The sequence below is a fragment of the Ammospiza caudacuta genome, chromosome 12 (assembly GCF_027887145.1).
Source record: "Ammospiza caudacuta isolate bAmmCau1 chromosome 12, bAmmCau1.pri, whole genome shotgun sequence".
Lineage (NCBI taxonomy): Eukaryota > Metazoa > Chordata > Aves > Passeriformes > Passerellidae > Ammospiza > Ammospiza caudacuta.
The window spans coordinates 5,970,767-5,983,993 of NC_080604.1; the positions used below are offsets into that span (position 1 = coordinate 5,970,767).

The following is a 13,227-nucleotide window of genomic DNA, read 5'->3' on the forward strand; positions in this document are numbered from 1 at the left end:
CACTGCCTGTGAATCCCCATGAGGCTGATGGGCTCCTATCCCACCTCTCCACAACCCAGGAGCAGTTTGTGCCTGGCCAAACCCATCATGCTTATGAGGTGGCTTTTGTCCCCTCCCTAGGCAATGGTTGATGTGGAAACGTGCCCAGGAAGGGCTGGCTGGGTGGAGAGAGCTGTCCCAAACTAAAGAGAGACAGAGCACAGCACAGCCACCACCCTGAGTCACATCCATGTCCCATTGTGGTGCCAGGTGTCCTGTACAGGGGAAGGACCTGGAGCAACAGCAGGTTGTGCTGAGCAGAGACAGATCCAGGCAGCAGTGAAGGCAGGGAAGGGGCAAGAAAGGAGCTGCATCCAGCCCAACCACAGTTTGCTGCTGAGAGGGAGAGAAAGCCCAAAACCTCCTCCCTAGGCAGAGCTGAGCACTCCTCCTTGTGCAAGGCAGTGGAAAGTCTTGGCTCCACCATCCCTTCCACATCCCATTGCTGGGATGGCAGGAATCCCCTGCTCCTTGTGCCAAGAGCCTCTGGCCAGGGATGAGCCAAAAAGCTCATTTTAAATCTTTCAGTCATGGGACTGGAAGAAGTTAATTTGCAGCAAGAGGGGGAGTTAGTCAGAGCTGCCATGTAGGGACCAGGTTTTTCTTAAGTGGAGAAAAAGCCTCTAAGTAGCCTGGATTAAGTGGTTAGAGCTGGCAGGCCAGCCCTGCTCCTGGCAGGGGCTGTGGGAGCTGCTGTGGGAGGCTGTGAACCCCTGCACCCTCCAAAGGGGGGTGTTAAACAGGGGGGTGTTAAAGGATGTGAACCCCTGTACCCTCCAAGTGGGGGTATGTGTTACCAACCCTCAGGACCCTGGAGCCAGCGGATGCTGGTGGCCTCAGAGAGCTCCTGTGGTGACAAGGAATTTCAGAGATCCTGGCCAGAGATCTCTGCCATGCACACACAGAGCCACGGATGACATTGGGGAGATCACAGAAATGGCATTTATGGGTGGTGCTCCAAAACATTAATTACCCTTTGAGTGAAAGGGATGAGGTTTAACCCCAAGCTGAGAACAGATGAGTATGAGGGATCCTTCATCAGGCCCTGCCGAGCACCGGAGCCTGAGCAGAGACTGAGCAGAGGATGCCCAAGCTTTGAGAGCCCATTGGAAGGTTGGGGGCTCTCCCAGGTTCCACAGGATGTGGGCACGCTGGCACCACCCCACACACCTCCCCTGGGCAGGCTGGAACAGCTGCCCTGTGAACTCCCTGGGCATGGGATGTGCTGGAGCCCCCAGGGGGTGGAAGGTGAGAGCGTGCCAGCCACAGCTGCCTGCCCAGTGCCCGCACCGCCCCAGTGCCCACAGCTGCAGCCTCTCCCTTCTCTGTTTGCAGCTGGCATTGGCGGTGGCATCTCAGTGCTGGAGCATGGTGCTGTGAGGACGGGCAGACCCTGCCCAGTGCCCTGTGCCAGCATGAGGGCTGCCCCTGGCCACTGGCTGTCCCTGGCCACACTCCTGCTCTGCCTCCTCCTGCAGCAGCTGGGCAGCACCAGGGCATGGAAGCAGCACGCCCCACGCCTCCGCCTCGCCTACAAAGGTAAGGGGGTTCCTCGGGGTCTGCACCTGCCTGGGAGGGCTGGGGGAGCTGTGTCCTGGGCTGGGGCAGAGCTGGGTACCCTGGGGATGTCCCCTGCCTTCAGCTCACAGGGACACTGAGCCCTGGGACAGTCTCACCAGCCTCTTCCTCTGCCTCCCACCCCCACAGTCCTACCCCAGTTCAGCCCTCCTGCTTTTGACCCTCCTGTTCTGCCAGGAGAGACTGATCCCCTGTGCAGATCATCTCCCTGCTGCACTTGTCCCTTCCTCCCTGCATCTGGTTCTCTGTTTGCATGATGAGTTCTTCAGAGCAGGCACAGTTTGCTCCTCTCAAGCCTGATGCTTTGGTGACCTGAAGATGCAGCAAGGGCAGACTGACAGGTAGCACAAAACACAGCCCAGAGAAGTGTGGAAAGGGAGCACCTAGAGGGGAATGGCCTGAGCAGCTAGAGCAGAACCCTGCCAGCTTGGCAGCTTCTCACACTGCCATGAATGGGCAGCATGGATGTAGCCAATTGAGCTGCTTCCAGCTTCTCCTGTGTAAAAACCAGCAAGATTCTTTGGAGGATGGCAGCTCAGCACATCCCCAGTGCTGCCCTGGATGTGACCATCAGGAGGGCTGGACCAGCCCCCTCCACACCTGGAGAGGCTGGAGCAGCTTTCCCATGGGCAGGGCACTCCAGGCTCCAGGGCCATGCTTGGCCCGCTCCATCACCCTGACAAGCTGCTCTCCAGGCAGGGGCAACCAGCACAGTGAAAGATGCTCCCCTGGAGCAGGGGGATCTCCCATCTCCCAGGGATGCAGGATATCTGTGTGAGGAGATGGCCCTGCTGATAGCCCAGCCCAGAACCAGCTCAGCCCTGCCTTTCCTTGGAGCCAGAGGAGGCAGATGGGGCTGCTGGGGCAGCTGGACAGAAAGGGGACTGCTGACTTCAGAGCCCCCCAGAGTCCCGGGCCAGGCATGCCAAGGGCCCTCTGCCTTGGGCAGGGGCAGAAGAGGAAGCTCCCAGCATCAGGAGGGCTCAAGCTCGAAGTGAACAATGGCTGAAGGGATGTGACTCATGGACAGCACGGGGCAGGTTCAAGGACACAATGCCTTGGGAAGTTTAGGTTTAGAAACCCCTAGGAAAAAATATATAAATAAAAGGAGGGCTTTGAGAGTCCATGCACGGGATCAGCCTTGCCCTCAGATCCCAGCACGGATGGGGGTGGCGGGCAGAGCCTCGAGGGGACACGTAAGCAGGGCCGAGAGAAGGAAATGACAGCAGCGAGGGCCGGGAGAGCACAGGAAGGATGGGGCACAGGGCACGGGGCCAGCAGCAGCAGCAGCAGCGGCTCCCGCCCTGCCCAGGAGGTTTAGAACAGCACACGGGGCAGCCGGGCTCGGCCGGGTCAGCCCGGGGCAGCCTCTCCTTGCCAGGCTGGGCAGCAGGAGAGCACAGCAGCCCTGGCAGCTCCTCCTGAGGGAACATCCCGGGAGCTGGCACAGGCTCCTCTGGCAGCCTCTGATCTGTGGCCAGGCAGGACTCAGAGCCTGCCAACACTCAGCAAGTGCTCCGGAGCACGGGAGGTCACAGGGCTCTGTTAGCACCCCAAGGGCTGCTCTGCACGGCCCTTATCAGCTAACAGCAGTGAGGGGCCATACCCGATTTAGCACCGAGCCTGCCCTGGGCTCCAGGATCTCCTCCGTGGGCTACTGTGGCTGTGAGGGGGAAGGGGACAGGGCAGCACAGCCGGGCTGTGACCTCAGGAAGCTCCGGGTCACCCTGCACGGGGAAGGCTGTGGCTGAGGGGCAGGAGGAGATGATGGATGGGACAAGGCCATCCATAGTGGTCCCGGCAATAAAGACAAACACCGTGGCCTTGGGAGATAGTGAACACAAAGGAGAGGATGTTTCTCTGGGCTCACCCATAGATTTGGCCATGGCATGGCTGCTGCAGAGCCCCCCTGGTTCCCTGTCTCCAGCATCAGGTTTGGATCTAATGACCCAAGCGGGAGAAGAGGCTGGGGTTTGTGCAGCAGCTTCCTGGCTCTGGATCCCAGCACTCAATGTCCCTTGTTGAGGGAGCAGAGCCATGGGTCAGGCTCAGACCCTCCTGGTCATTAACCTGCAGGAGGGTGCAAGTGCAGGGCAGTGAGTCCTTCCAGGGTTCTCCCACATACTACAGAGGCAGCAGAGAGGGCTCTTCCAGCACCCTGCCTGACCTTGTCCTCATACAGAGCTGGTGCAGGTCAGACAGTGACCAGCAAGGGACATGCACTGGGACCAGCCTTGTACCCATTCCCCTTAATTACACTCATGTACTGGATGAGCCTTTGCCCTCCCACCCCAATCTCCCTCCCAGAGCCCTGCCTGACATTTCCCCCGGATCAGGCAGGTCCTGGGAGCGTTGGCAGACACAGGAGGGTTGTTGGAGACCCAGCAGGGACAATGGCCTGCAGGAAGGGACAGGAATTAGCTGTTAATCCTATTCAGCTGGTGGGAAATGGCTGGGAAGCCTTCTGCCCTGTATCTCTGCCACCCAGAGAGCCCTTGGGCACACGAGAGAAGCAGGGCTGTGTGGTTTTTGTGGCAGCAGGAGGAGAACCAGGAGCTCCCTGATGTGGCTTGGAGCTGCTGCTGGCAGAGGAGGATTTGTGTCCCTGCCATGACAGGAGCTGCCCGGGGCAGGAGAGAGGGAAGCACCGGCCGGGAGCCAGCCTGGCCGCTGGATGCGGGCAGGGACCCGCGCTGCCAGGCGCAGCAGGGAGCAGAGGACATCCGAGCCCGCAGGCTCTGGCCCTGCTTCCCCTCTGCCCTGGAAAAGGAGTGGAAGGAAGTGACACAGCCTCCCGGGGCAGCCGGTTCCCTTTGGATGGAGCCGTGCCTGTGCCCACGTCCCCCGCACCTGCAGCCGGGGCCGCACGTCCGCCCGTGCTGCATCCACCCAGCCACACTGCATCCACCCAGCCATGCTGCATCCACCCAGCCACACTGCATCCACCCAGCCACGCTGCATCCACCCACCCACACTGCATCCACCCAGCCATGCTGCATCCACCCACCCACACTGCATCCACCACCCACACTGCATCCACCACCCACACTGCATCCACCCACCCACACTGCATCCACCCAGCCACACTGCATCCACCCAGCCACACTGCATCCACCCAGCCATGCTGCATCCCCCCGGCCACACTGCATCCCCCCGGCCACACTGCATCCACCCACCCACACTGCATCCACCCAGCCATGCTGCATCCACCCAGCCACACTGCATCCACCCACCCACACTGCATCCACCCAGCCACACTGCATCCCCCCGGCCACACTGCATCCACCCAGCCATGCTGCATCCACCCAGCCACACTGCATCCACCACCCACACTGCATCCACCCACCCACACTGCATCCACCCACCCACACTGCATCCACCCAGCCACACTGCATCCCCCCGGCCACACTGCATCCACCCACCCACACTGCATCCACCCAGCCACACTGCATCCCCCCGGCCACACTGCATCCACCCAGCCATGCTGCATCCACCCAGCCACACTGCATCCCCCCAGCCACACTGCATCCACCCAGCCATGCTGCATCCACCCAGTCACACTGCATCCACCCAGCCATGCTGCATCCACCCAGCCACACTGCATCCACCCAGCCATGCTGCATCCCCCCGGCCACACTGCATCCACCCAGCTTCCCTGAGCGCCTCCTTCCCCTGCTCCTGACACTCTGCTGCACTCCCTCGGGCTTGAGGCAGACTTTCAGCCCGGATCTTACAGGTTTCCCTGAGTTTCCAGCCACATTCCACCTCCATTCAGCCCCCATCCAGTGCAGCCCATCTCCCCCTCCCATTACCCTGCTCTACACCAAAGCCAGGAGCAGCCTCACCAGAGGAGCCAGCCCTCTGTCCCCAGCCACGTCCTGGCCTTTCTAGAGATGGAAGAGATGTGTTATGACTTCTGGAAGCTCCATCTTGATCCCTGGCAGCAGGGCTGGGGCTGGCAGCTGCTGCACTGGGGGGGGCTTGCCCCACAGACCCCTCCCAAACCTGGCACTGCACAGCACGGACCAATACTGGCCCCAGGAATGTTGTTTCCGGAGTTTTAACCAAGACACAACAGCTTATTGTCCTCCTCACACACCCACATGGCCACAACCGTGCCAGAAGGGCCTGGAGAGCGGCCCCGGCTGCTGCACGGGAGGAGCTGCATGGGAGGAGCTGCAGCCAGTAGAGCAGAGCCTCTCCCTCTGCCCTGTCTCTGCTCCCAGAGGAGCGCAGTGGGTCAGGGCACCCCTGCATCTTTCCCTGAGCCAGTCCAAGGCTGGGTTTAGGCTGCACCTCAGGACACAGAGTGGGAAATGTGGGGTGCTGGATTGGGGTGCTGTGTGCACCTCAGGACACAGAGTGGGAAATGTGGCACTGGAGGCACAGATGGGGATCTCCCCTACAAGGGTCAGTTCCAGTGGATCCATCCACCTGCCTGAGGCTGTGCATGAGATAGAGCCCAGCAGCCACTTCACAGACTTAGGGGTGGGTGCAGAAGGTGTTCAGAGCAGGTTGTGTTGGCTCTGTTTCCATCCAACCTTTCCTTGGAGGGATGCTTTGCCCCAGCAAACAGCAAAAAACCTTTTTTATGTAAATTCTCTTGATCTGAAGCCCGGGGAAAACACACCAGGAGTCACAGCAAGTGAGTCACCTCTCTGCTCCATCCTCTGCCCACGGTTTCAGGGTGGCTTTGGGGCTCCAGGAGCTCCTCTGGAAGGCAGGCTGGAAGCTGAGCACTCTGAGCTACTGGGGCTGAACCCCTGTCCTGCCCTGTCCTGCGCTGTGCCTGCAAACAGCCCAGCCAGGGCAAGGTCAGAGCAGCTCTGTTCTCTGTAGGAGTGACTTTTTCCCTCAGTTAAGCACATGGAGGAGGCTCCATGATGGGCTCAGGGGCACCAAGGGTGGTGGGTTTTGCCAAGGCAGTGGCACGAATGTCTTGTACCCTTGGAGCAAGGATAGATAACCAGAGCTGCCCCAGAGAGGGGCCATGGGGCCTCTGGCTGCAGATTGTGTCACTCATGGATGGGTTTCTCTTTCTCCCACCTTGTTTGTGCTTCTCAGACCTGCTGAAATCCAACAGCTCTCGCCTGCTGCTGGCCTCAGGGGATGGGATGGATTTCCAAGCCCTCTTGGTGGATGAAGACAGGGCCTGGCTGATGGTGGGAGCAAAAAACCATATCTTCCTTCTCCACCTGGACCATCCCAGCAGAGAGCCTGAGAAGGTCAGTGCTGGGAGGATGGTGGCCCTGGCCAGGCTGGCCTCTTCCTCCCTGGGAACCACTCCTTGTCCCAGTGCCAGGGCGTGGAGGTGGATGTGCTCTGAACTGGGCTGTTCCAACCCCACCAGGGACACATTTACACCAGGATGTCTCAATCTGTGGGGTCAGCCCATCCCTGGTGGAGCTGCTGGGAAGGGTTGGCGCCGGAGGGACAGGGTGGCTTGGCCAGGAGATGTGACCTGGGTGGGCTGCAGGCAGTGCCCAGAGCCCTGTGTCACACCCAGTCCCTGTGCTGCCTCCAGAGCTGCAGCAGTGACTCCACTAATGTCATCCCAAGACATCCTGCTGGCCGGCTGTACCGCCAGAGCCCAACAAAAGAAAATCCTATTAAGGGGTTGCAGCCTGGTGTTCCCACAGGCTGGGATCCAGGAGGGCCTGCCACAGCCTGGGTGGGCCACGGCACGCCCAGCCTCTGTCCCCACGCCAGGTTCACTGCGAGCTGCTTTGGCAGGCTGCCCACTGGGGACTCAGAGGGGGTCAGACCTGTGCCAGAGCAACCCCATGTTCTCCCTGTGCACCTGAGCCTGGCTGAGCCCCTTCCCAGGGCTGCCACGGCAGGCTGAGGGAAGCGGGGCTGCATCCACGGGGTCTTTGTGTTTCAGATTTTCTGGCCAGCCCCCAGGGAGCAGGTCGAGCACTGCCAGCTGGCAGGGAAGAACGTGGAGGTAAGTGGGGCTGGCAGCCGCCGCCCGTTGCCTTTGGCAGCTCAGCAGAGATATTAAACAACCCCGTCAGCCCGAAGGGGAGCCTGGGGGTCTGCCTGGAACGGCGCTGTGGAGCCAGCCGGAGCCGGGCCCAGCTGAGCAGCTGCCAGGACAGGCTCTGGCCGGGCTCTGCGCCCCCAGCAGCCAGCAGGGCTCAACCCTGACAAACATCTCCCCTGTGCAGACCGAATGTGCCAACTACATCCGCCTCCTGCAGCCCTACAACCAGAGCCACGTGTTCGCCTGCGGCACCGGCTCCTACCAGCCCGTCTGTGCCTTCATCCAGCTGGGAGCCCGGGGCAAGGTGAGGGACCCCTGGACAGACAATCCCTATGGCAGAAGGTGCCAAGGGACCCCTCACCCTGGGAGTAGCGGGAGAGGGAGCCCCAGGGCCTCGGGAGTGTGGCCAGCCTGGTGCAGGCCCTGCATTGGCATGGAGAGAGCAGCTCTGGCTTGGGGGTGTCAGGGTGTCCCCATGGGCATGGGACCAGGTTCTGGCATCCCCCTGAGGAGCCCACTCATCACAGACACCAACTTCCTTCCCACTCTTTCCCCCAAGTTCTGGCTTGTTCCCAGGCTCCCCCTGGGCTGACATCTCCCCCTTGGCTCTGGCAGGGTGCCCGGGCTCCCCGCATGCAGCTGGTGACCCACTCCTTGGAATCGGGGCGAGGACGGTGCCCCTACAGCCCCCACGAATCCTTCACGGGACTCCTCATCGGTAAGAGGGAGGGAGGAGCAGATGGGAGGCTGGGAGGGCACTGCTGGGAATAATCTGTGCTGGATGGTGATGCTTCCCATCCACATCCCCACCCCTGCAGGTGGGGAGCTGTACTCAGGCACCTCCAGTGACTTCATGGGCAGCAGCGCTGCCTTCTTCCGGACCTGGGTGCATGGGGCTGAGCAGAGCTACATCCGCACGGAGCAGAACCAGGACCACTGGCTGCACGGTAGGAGCAGGGGCACCTGTGGGCAATGGGGGCCTCTCCTTCCAGCTGGGGAGAGGCTGGGGCCAGCACTGGGGCCAGAGCTCTGACCTGGGCCCTCTCTCCTTGGAGGGAAGCACTGATGAAGACGCTGGTGGGACCCATGCTCCAGCACACGTTCCACAGCCTGAGCACTGGGAATTGTGCTGTGTGTCCCCTCAGCACCTCACACTGTTCCCAAGGGCTTCAGGGCAGTACCACAGGGTGGGACCAGGGCACAGGGCCACATTGTGCTGCTCCTTTCCCCCTCAGAGCCCATGTTTGTTGGTGCCTACACCATCCCTGATACCTACAACCCCAATGATGATAAAGTCTACATCTTCTTCCGTGAGACGGCCATGGACGCTGGGCAGTGGGAGCAGCGGCACATCCATGCCAGGGTGGCCAGGGTCTGCAAGGTCAGTTGCCAACACCCTGTGGCCTGTTGTCCCACCAGGTGAGTTTTAGCCGTTCTGGACCAAGGAGCATCCCAAGCAGAGGAATGTGAGGGTGTCACTGCACACCGGCCACAGGCAGAGAGCTCAGGGCTGGGGGTGTCCCTCTGTGGGAGTGAGGAGGGCACAGCAGTGGAGGAGACTCAGAGAGGCTGGACTGATCCTGGCTCTTTGGTCCTGCCAGAACGATGTTGGAGGGAAGCGTGGACTCATCAACCGCTGGAGCACGTTCCTGAAGGCCCGCCTGGTGTGCTCCATCCCGGGGCCTCAGGGCACTGAGACCCACTTCGACCAGCTGGGTGAGTGCTCAGCCCTGTAACGCAGCTCCTGCAGGGCTGCTCCCTCCAGCACAGCCCCGGGATGCCCACCTGCATCCTGTGCCTCACCTCCACCCCTCTCTTTGCAGAGGATGTTTTCCTGCTGCGCACCCGCGACCCCCAGAACCCCCTTGTCTTTGGGCTCTTCACGGTCTCCAGGTGAGCAGAGCCCTGTGTGGGACAGTGCAGCCCCCACCATGCTGCCCCCCTCAGAGGGAGCTCTGTGGGGAGAAGGGCAACACCAGCACCCAGCTGGCTGAGGAAGGGCCGCCAGCATTTCCCCACTTTCCCTGCTGCTAGTTCACCAGCACATCATTAAACCGCAGCTTTGTGGCAGTCAGTGATCCCCAGGCTGCACGGGCTGTGTCAAAGCAATTCCTGTCACCCTGGGGTGCTGTGCGTGATCCCAGGGCTGCCAGGGACAGCGTGGGCTCGCTCGGGGGGTGGGTGTGCACACAGCTGGTCCCCGTGGGGCAGGGGGACACTGAGAGCCCTGTGTTTCTCCACAGCGGCGTCTTCAGTGGCTCTGCCGTCTGCGTCTACTCCATGGCTGCCGTGAGAGCCGCCTTCAGCGGCCCCTTCGCACACAAGGAGGGATTCGACTACCGCTGGGTGGAATACAAGGGCCGTGTCCCCTACCCCCGCCCCGGCACGGTGAGGGAAGGGGGAGCAGCTGGAGGGGGAGAGGGACGGACTGGGCCGGCCCTAATGCAGCCCCTGTGTCCCACAGTGCCCCAGCGAGACCTACGACCCCCTCCTGCAGTCCACCAAGGACTTCCCCGACGAGCTGATCAGCTTCATGCGCAGCCACCAGCTGATGTGGGAGCCCGTGTACCCGCAGGGCCGGCAGCCCGTGCTGGTCCGGGTCAATGTGCCCTACCGGCTGCGGCGGCTGCTGGTGCACCGGCTGGACACGGAGAGCCGCGACTACGACGTGCTCTTCCTGGGCACAGGTGGGAGCTCAGCCCGGCCTGGGAGCGCTGCCACCCGGGCAGCTCGGGTGGCACTCTGGTGCCGCCAGCCCGGGGGGCTCCCAGCCCTGACAGCTCCTCCGCCCGCTGCCCTTACAGATGACGGCAAAGTCCTGAAGGTGGCCCTGGCCGGCGGGGCGAGCCGCAGTCCCGAGGTAATCAGTCTGGAGGAGATCAGCGTCACTAAGGTACGGGCAGCCAGGGTGGCACAGGGGGCTGAAGTGAGAGGATGGGACCACACAGCCTCCCCCGGCCGCAGCACCTCCCTGCGGGCTCTGCAGAAGTCACTGCCGCTCTCAGGGAGGTTCTCACCTCGCTGCTGAGGGCTTCTACCCGCCCTGGGCAGCAGAAAAACACCGAGGGGTGCCAGTGGGACTGGAGCCGAGTCATCTTCCAGCTCCCCATCCAGTCCCTGAGGGGGCATGTGGGTTGCACTTTGGAGCCCACACTGAAATGGGAGGGTTGAGCTCAGGTTTGAAAGCAGGGCTGCTGGGCAGGGCTGTCCTGGGGGCACCCAGTAGTGACTGACGTGGCTGCAGCACCCTCTTGTTCCCCCTCCAGGTACCTTCTCCCATCCTGGACATGAAGTTATCACCAAAGCGGGTGAGTGTCCCTTCTGCTTCTCCCTAAAGCTGGCCTCTATCCCTGGGGACAGGGATAGAGGCCAGCTGATCCCAGCCACTCTGCCGGGTCCCTTGGCCCCAGGGGGCCCACGTTTAGGGAACAGGATCCTGGGCACTGAGGGAACAGCAGGCTCTGTCTCGCTCTCCTACTGTCCCCCAGTGTCTCCACCCAGCACAGGCAGGGCTCTGCTCCCTGCCAGCCCTAGTCGCGGCTCTGACTGCCCCTGTCCTGCTTCCCGAGTAGCAGGAGCTGTTTGTGAGCAGCACCCATGGGCTGCTCCAGCTCTCCCTGTACCGATGTGAGCTCTACGGCAAAACCTGCACCGACTGCTGCCTGGCCAGGGATCCCTACTGCACCTGGGACAGCAAGATCTGCGCCCCACACCTGCTCACCGAGAAGAGGTGGGTGTGTGCCCGGGCCAGCCCCCTGCATCCCCCTGCAAGGTGATGCTGTTCGGAGCAGAGAAGGGCAAGCGGCAGCCCCTGAGCTTTACCTATCAGCCAGACCCCCACTGCCACTCTGCCTGCCTGCCACCCACCCCTTCCTGCTCCCCCTTTTTGGAGCATTGCCACGGAGGGATCCCACAGCCCTCTCTGCTCTCCCACAGGCGTGCCCGCTGCCAGGACGTGCTGAAAGCTGACCCGCTCAGCCAGTGCCAGGACACAGCAGAGGGTGAGTGCCAGCCCCGGCGGGGGCAGCCAGCTGTGCCCGGGGAGCGCCATCCCCGGTGGGGGCAGCCAGCTGTGCCCGGGGAGCGCCAGCCCCGGTGGGGGCAGCCAGCTGTGCCCGGGGAGCGCCATGGCGAGCAGGGACTGCCCTGGGAAACCCGTGCCCCCACCGCGGGCTGGCTGTCCGTCCTGCCCTCCCTCCCTCCGGTCCCACAGCCCGCACTCAGGGCACTCACCCCCTCCCCTGGGCAGGGACAGCCGCGGTGGACAAGGTGGTTTTTGGCGTGGAGAAGAACTCGACCTTCCTGGAGTGCCTGGCGCGCTCCCCGCAGATCACGGTGCGCTGGCTGGTGCGGCGCGGCGAGGAGACGGCCCCGAGCGAGGTACGGGGACAGGGCGGCAGGGACCGGGAGCAGGGGTGCCTTTTATCCCCAAGGACTGACCCACGAGCTCTGTCTTTGCCCCAGGTCAGGAACAACGGACGTTTCTTGGTGCTGGAGCAAGGGCTGCTGATCCGCCAGCTGTCGAGGGAGGACGTGGGCACCTACGAGTGCCAGGCGGTGGAGCGCTCCTTCTCCCGGCTCCTCACCCGCTACAGCCTCCGCCTCATCCGGCATGAGGCCGCCGAGCTGCCCCCGTACAAACGGAGCAAGGAGCCGGGAGGGACCCAGCAGAGCCCCCGGCCCCGGACTGAGCTGCAGCCGGGCTCCAAGGGCTTCCCGCGGGCCCTGGGCGCCCCGGGCACCAGCCTGGATGCCTACTGCAATGCTCTGCGGCTGCAGGAGCGGCAGCGGCAGCGGGCCTGGCACAAGTGGCAGCACCAGGCCCCGGACAGCAAGAACGGCCGGGTGCGGAGGCACCCGCAGCGCCTGTGAGGGCAGAGGGGGCCCGGGCTGCCCACAGCTTCCTCCCCGCTCTCTCCAGGGCCCTCCTCGCACGTCGGCACCAGCTCCGGGACACTCTGGCCTTGCCGTGCAGAGCCGCCTCGCTGTTACTACCTCAGCCCCCGCCAGCCCCGCCGCCTGTCCGCGCCCCACGGGGCACCGGGGCCCAGGCATGCAGCCCGCGCCTCCTCCCCGAGGCTCAGAGCTATTTACCTGCACAATATTTATTGTCCTTGCTTTCCCTGGCTTTGACTGACGATCAGCCGCAGCAATAATATGCACAGAGAACAGGGAGGGGCAAGGGCCAGCAGTGTGATGCCTCCCTCGGCTCCGGAGGCAGCAGGATTTTCACCTGGGTGGCTGCCGAGGTGTGGATGGAGCCCAGGTGCTGCTGGAAGCAGCAGGACACAGTTGCTGGCTGAGGCTGGGCCCCAGATGTGCAGAGATGCTCATGCCCAGCCCAGCTCTAACCCACTTCAAACGACACCACTTTCCTTTTTTCATTTTGATATTTATTTTACTGGGAAAAAAAAAAAAGGAGAAGCAACAGGCAGTTATACCAACTTACAATTTATTATTTTTTTAAAAAATGACATGAAACACAAGTAAAAATAAATACATCATATAAACAACAAATTGTTCAAAGTCTCTGTTCTGGGAGATCAGGCGAGCACATCCCATTAGACAGAGAGAAGAGGGAAGCACATGATCATGCGTGGGGCCAACCGACCGACCCGCCCGGT

General features: G+C 62.2%; 1 protein-coding gene across 1 annotated transcript; it reads left to right on the plus strand.

Annotated features, from left to right (window-relative positions):
• The first annotated feature begins 1,454 nt into the window (after positions 1-1,454).
• LOC131562894 (semaphorin-3D-like) lies at positions 1,455-13,079 on the plus strand. The gene is made up of 17 exons (XM_058812680.1): positions 1,455-1,578; positions 6,682-6,842; positions 7,502-7,564; positions 7,788-7,907; positions 8,219-8,321; positions 8,422-8,550; positions 8,839-8,984; positions 9,205-9,319; positions 9,427-9,496; positions 9,847-9,991; positions 10,068-10,290; positions 10,408-10,496; positions 10,870-10,911; positions 11,176-11,333; positions 11,540-11,604; positions 11,853-11,983; positions 12,068-13,079. The coding sequence occupies exons 1-17, from the start codon at positions 1,455-1,457 to the stop codon at positions 12,473-12,475; spliced, it is 2,292 nt and encodes a 763-aa protein (XP_058668663.1). The 3' UTR covers positions 12,476-13,079.
• Positions 13,080-13,227: the final 148 nt, after the last annotated feature.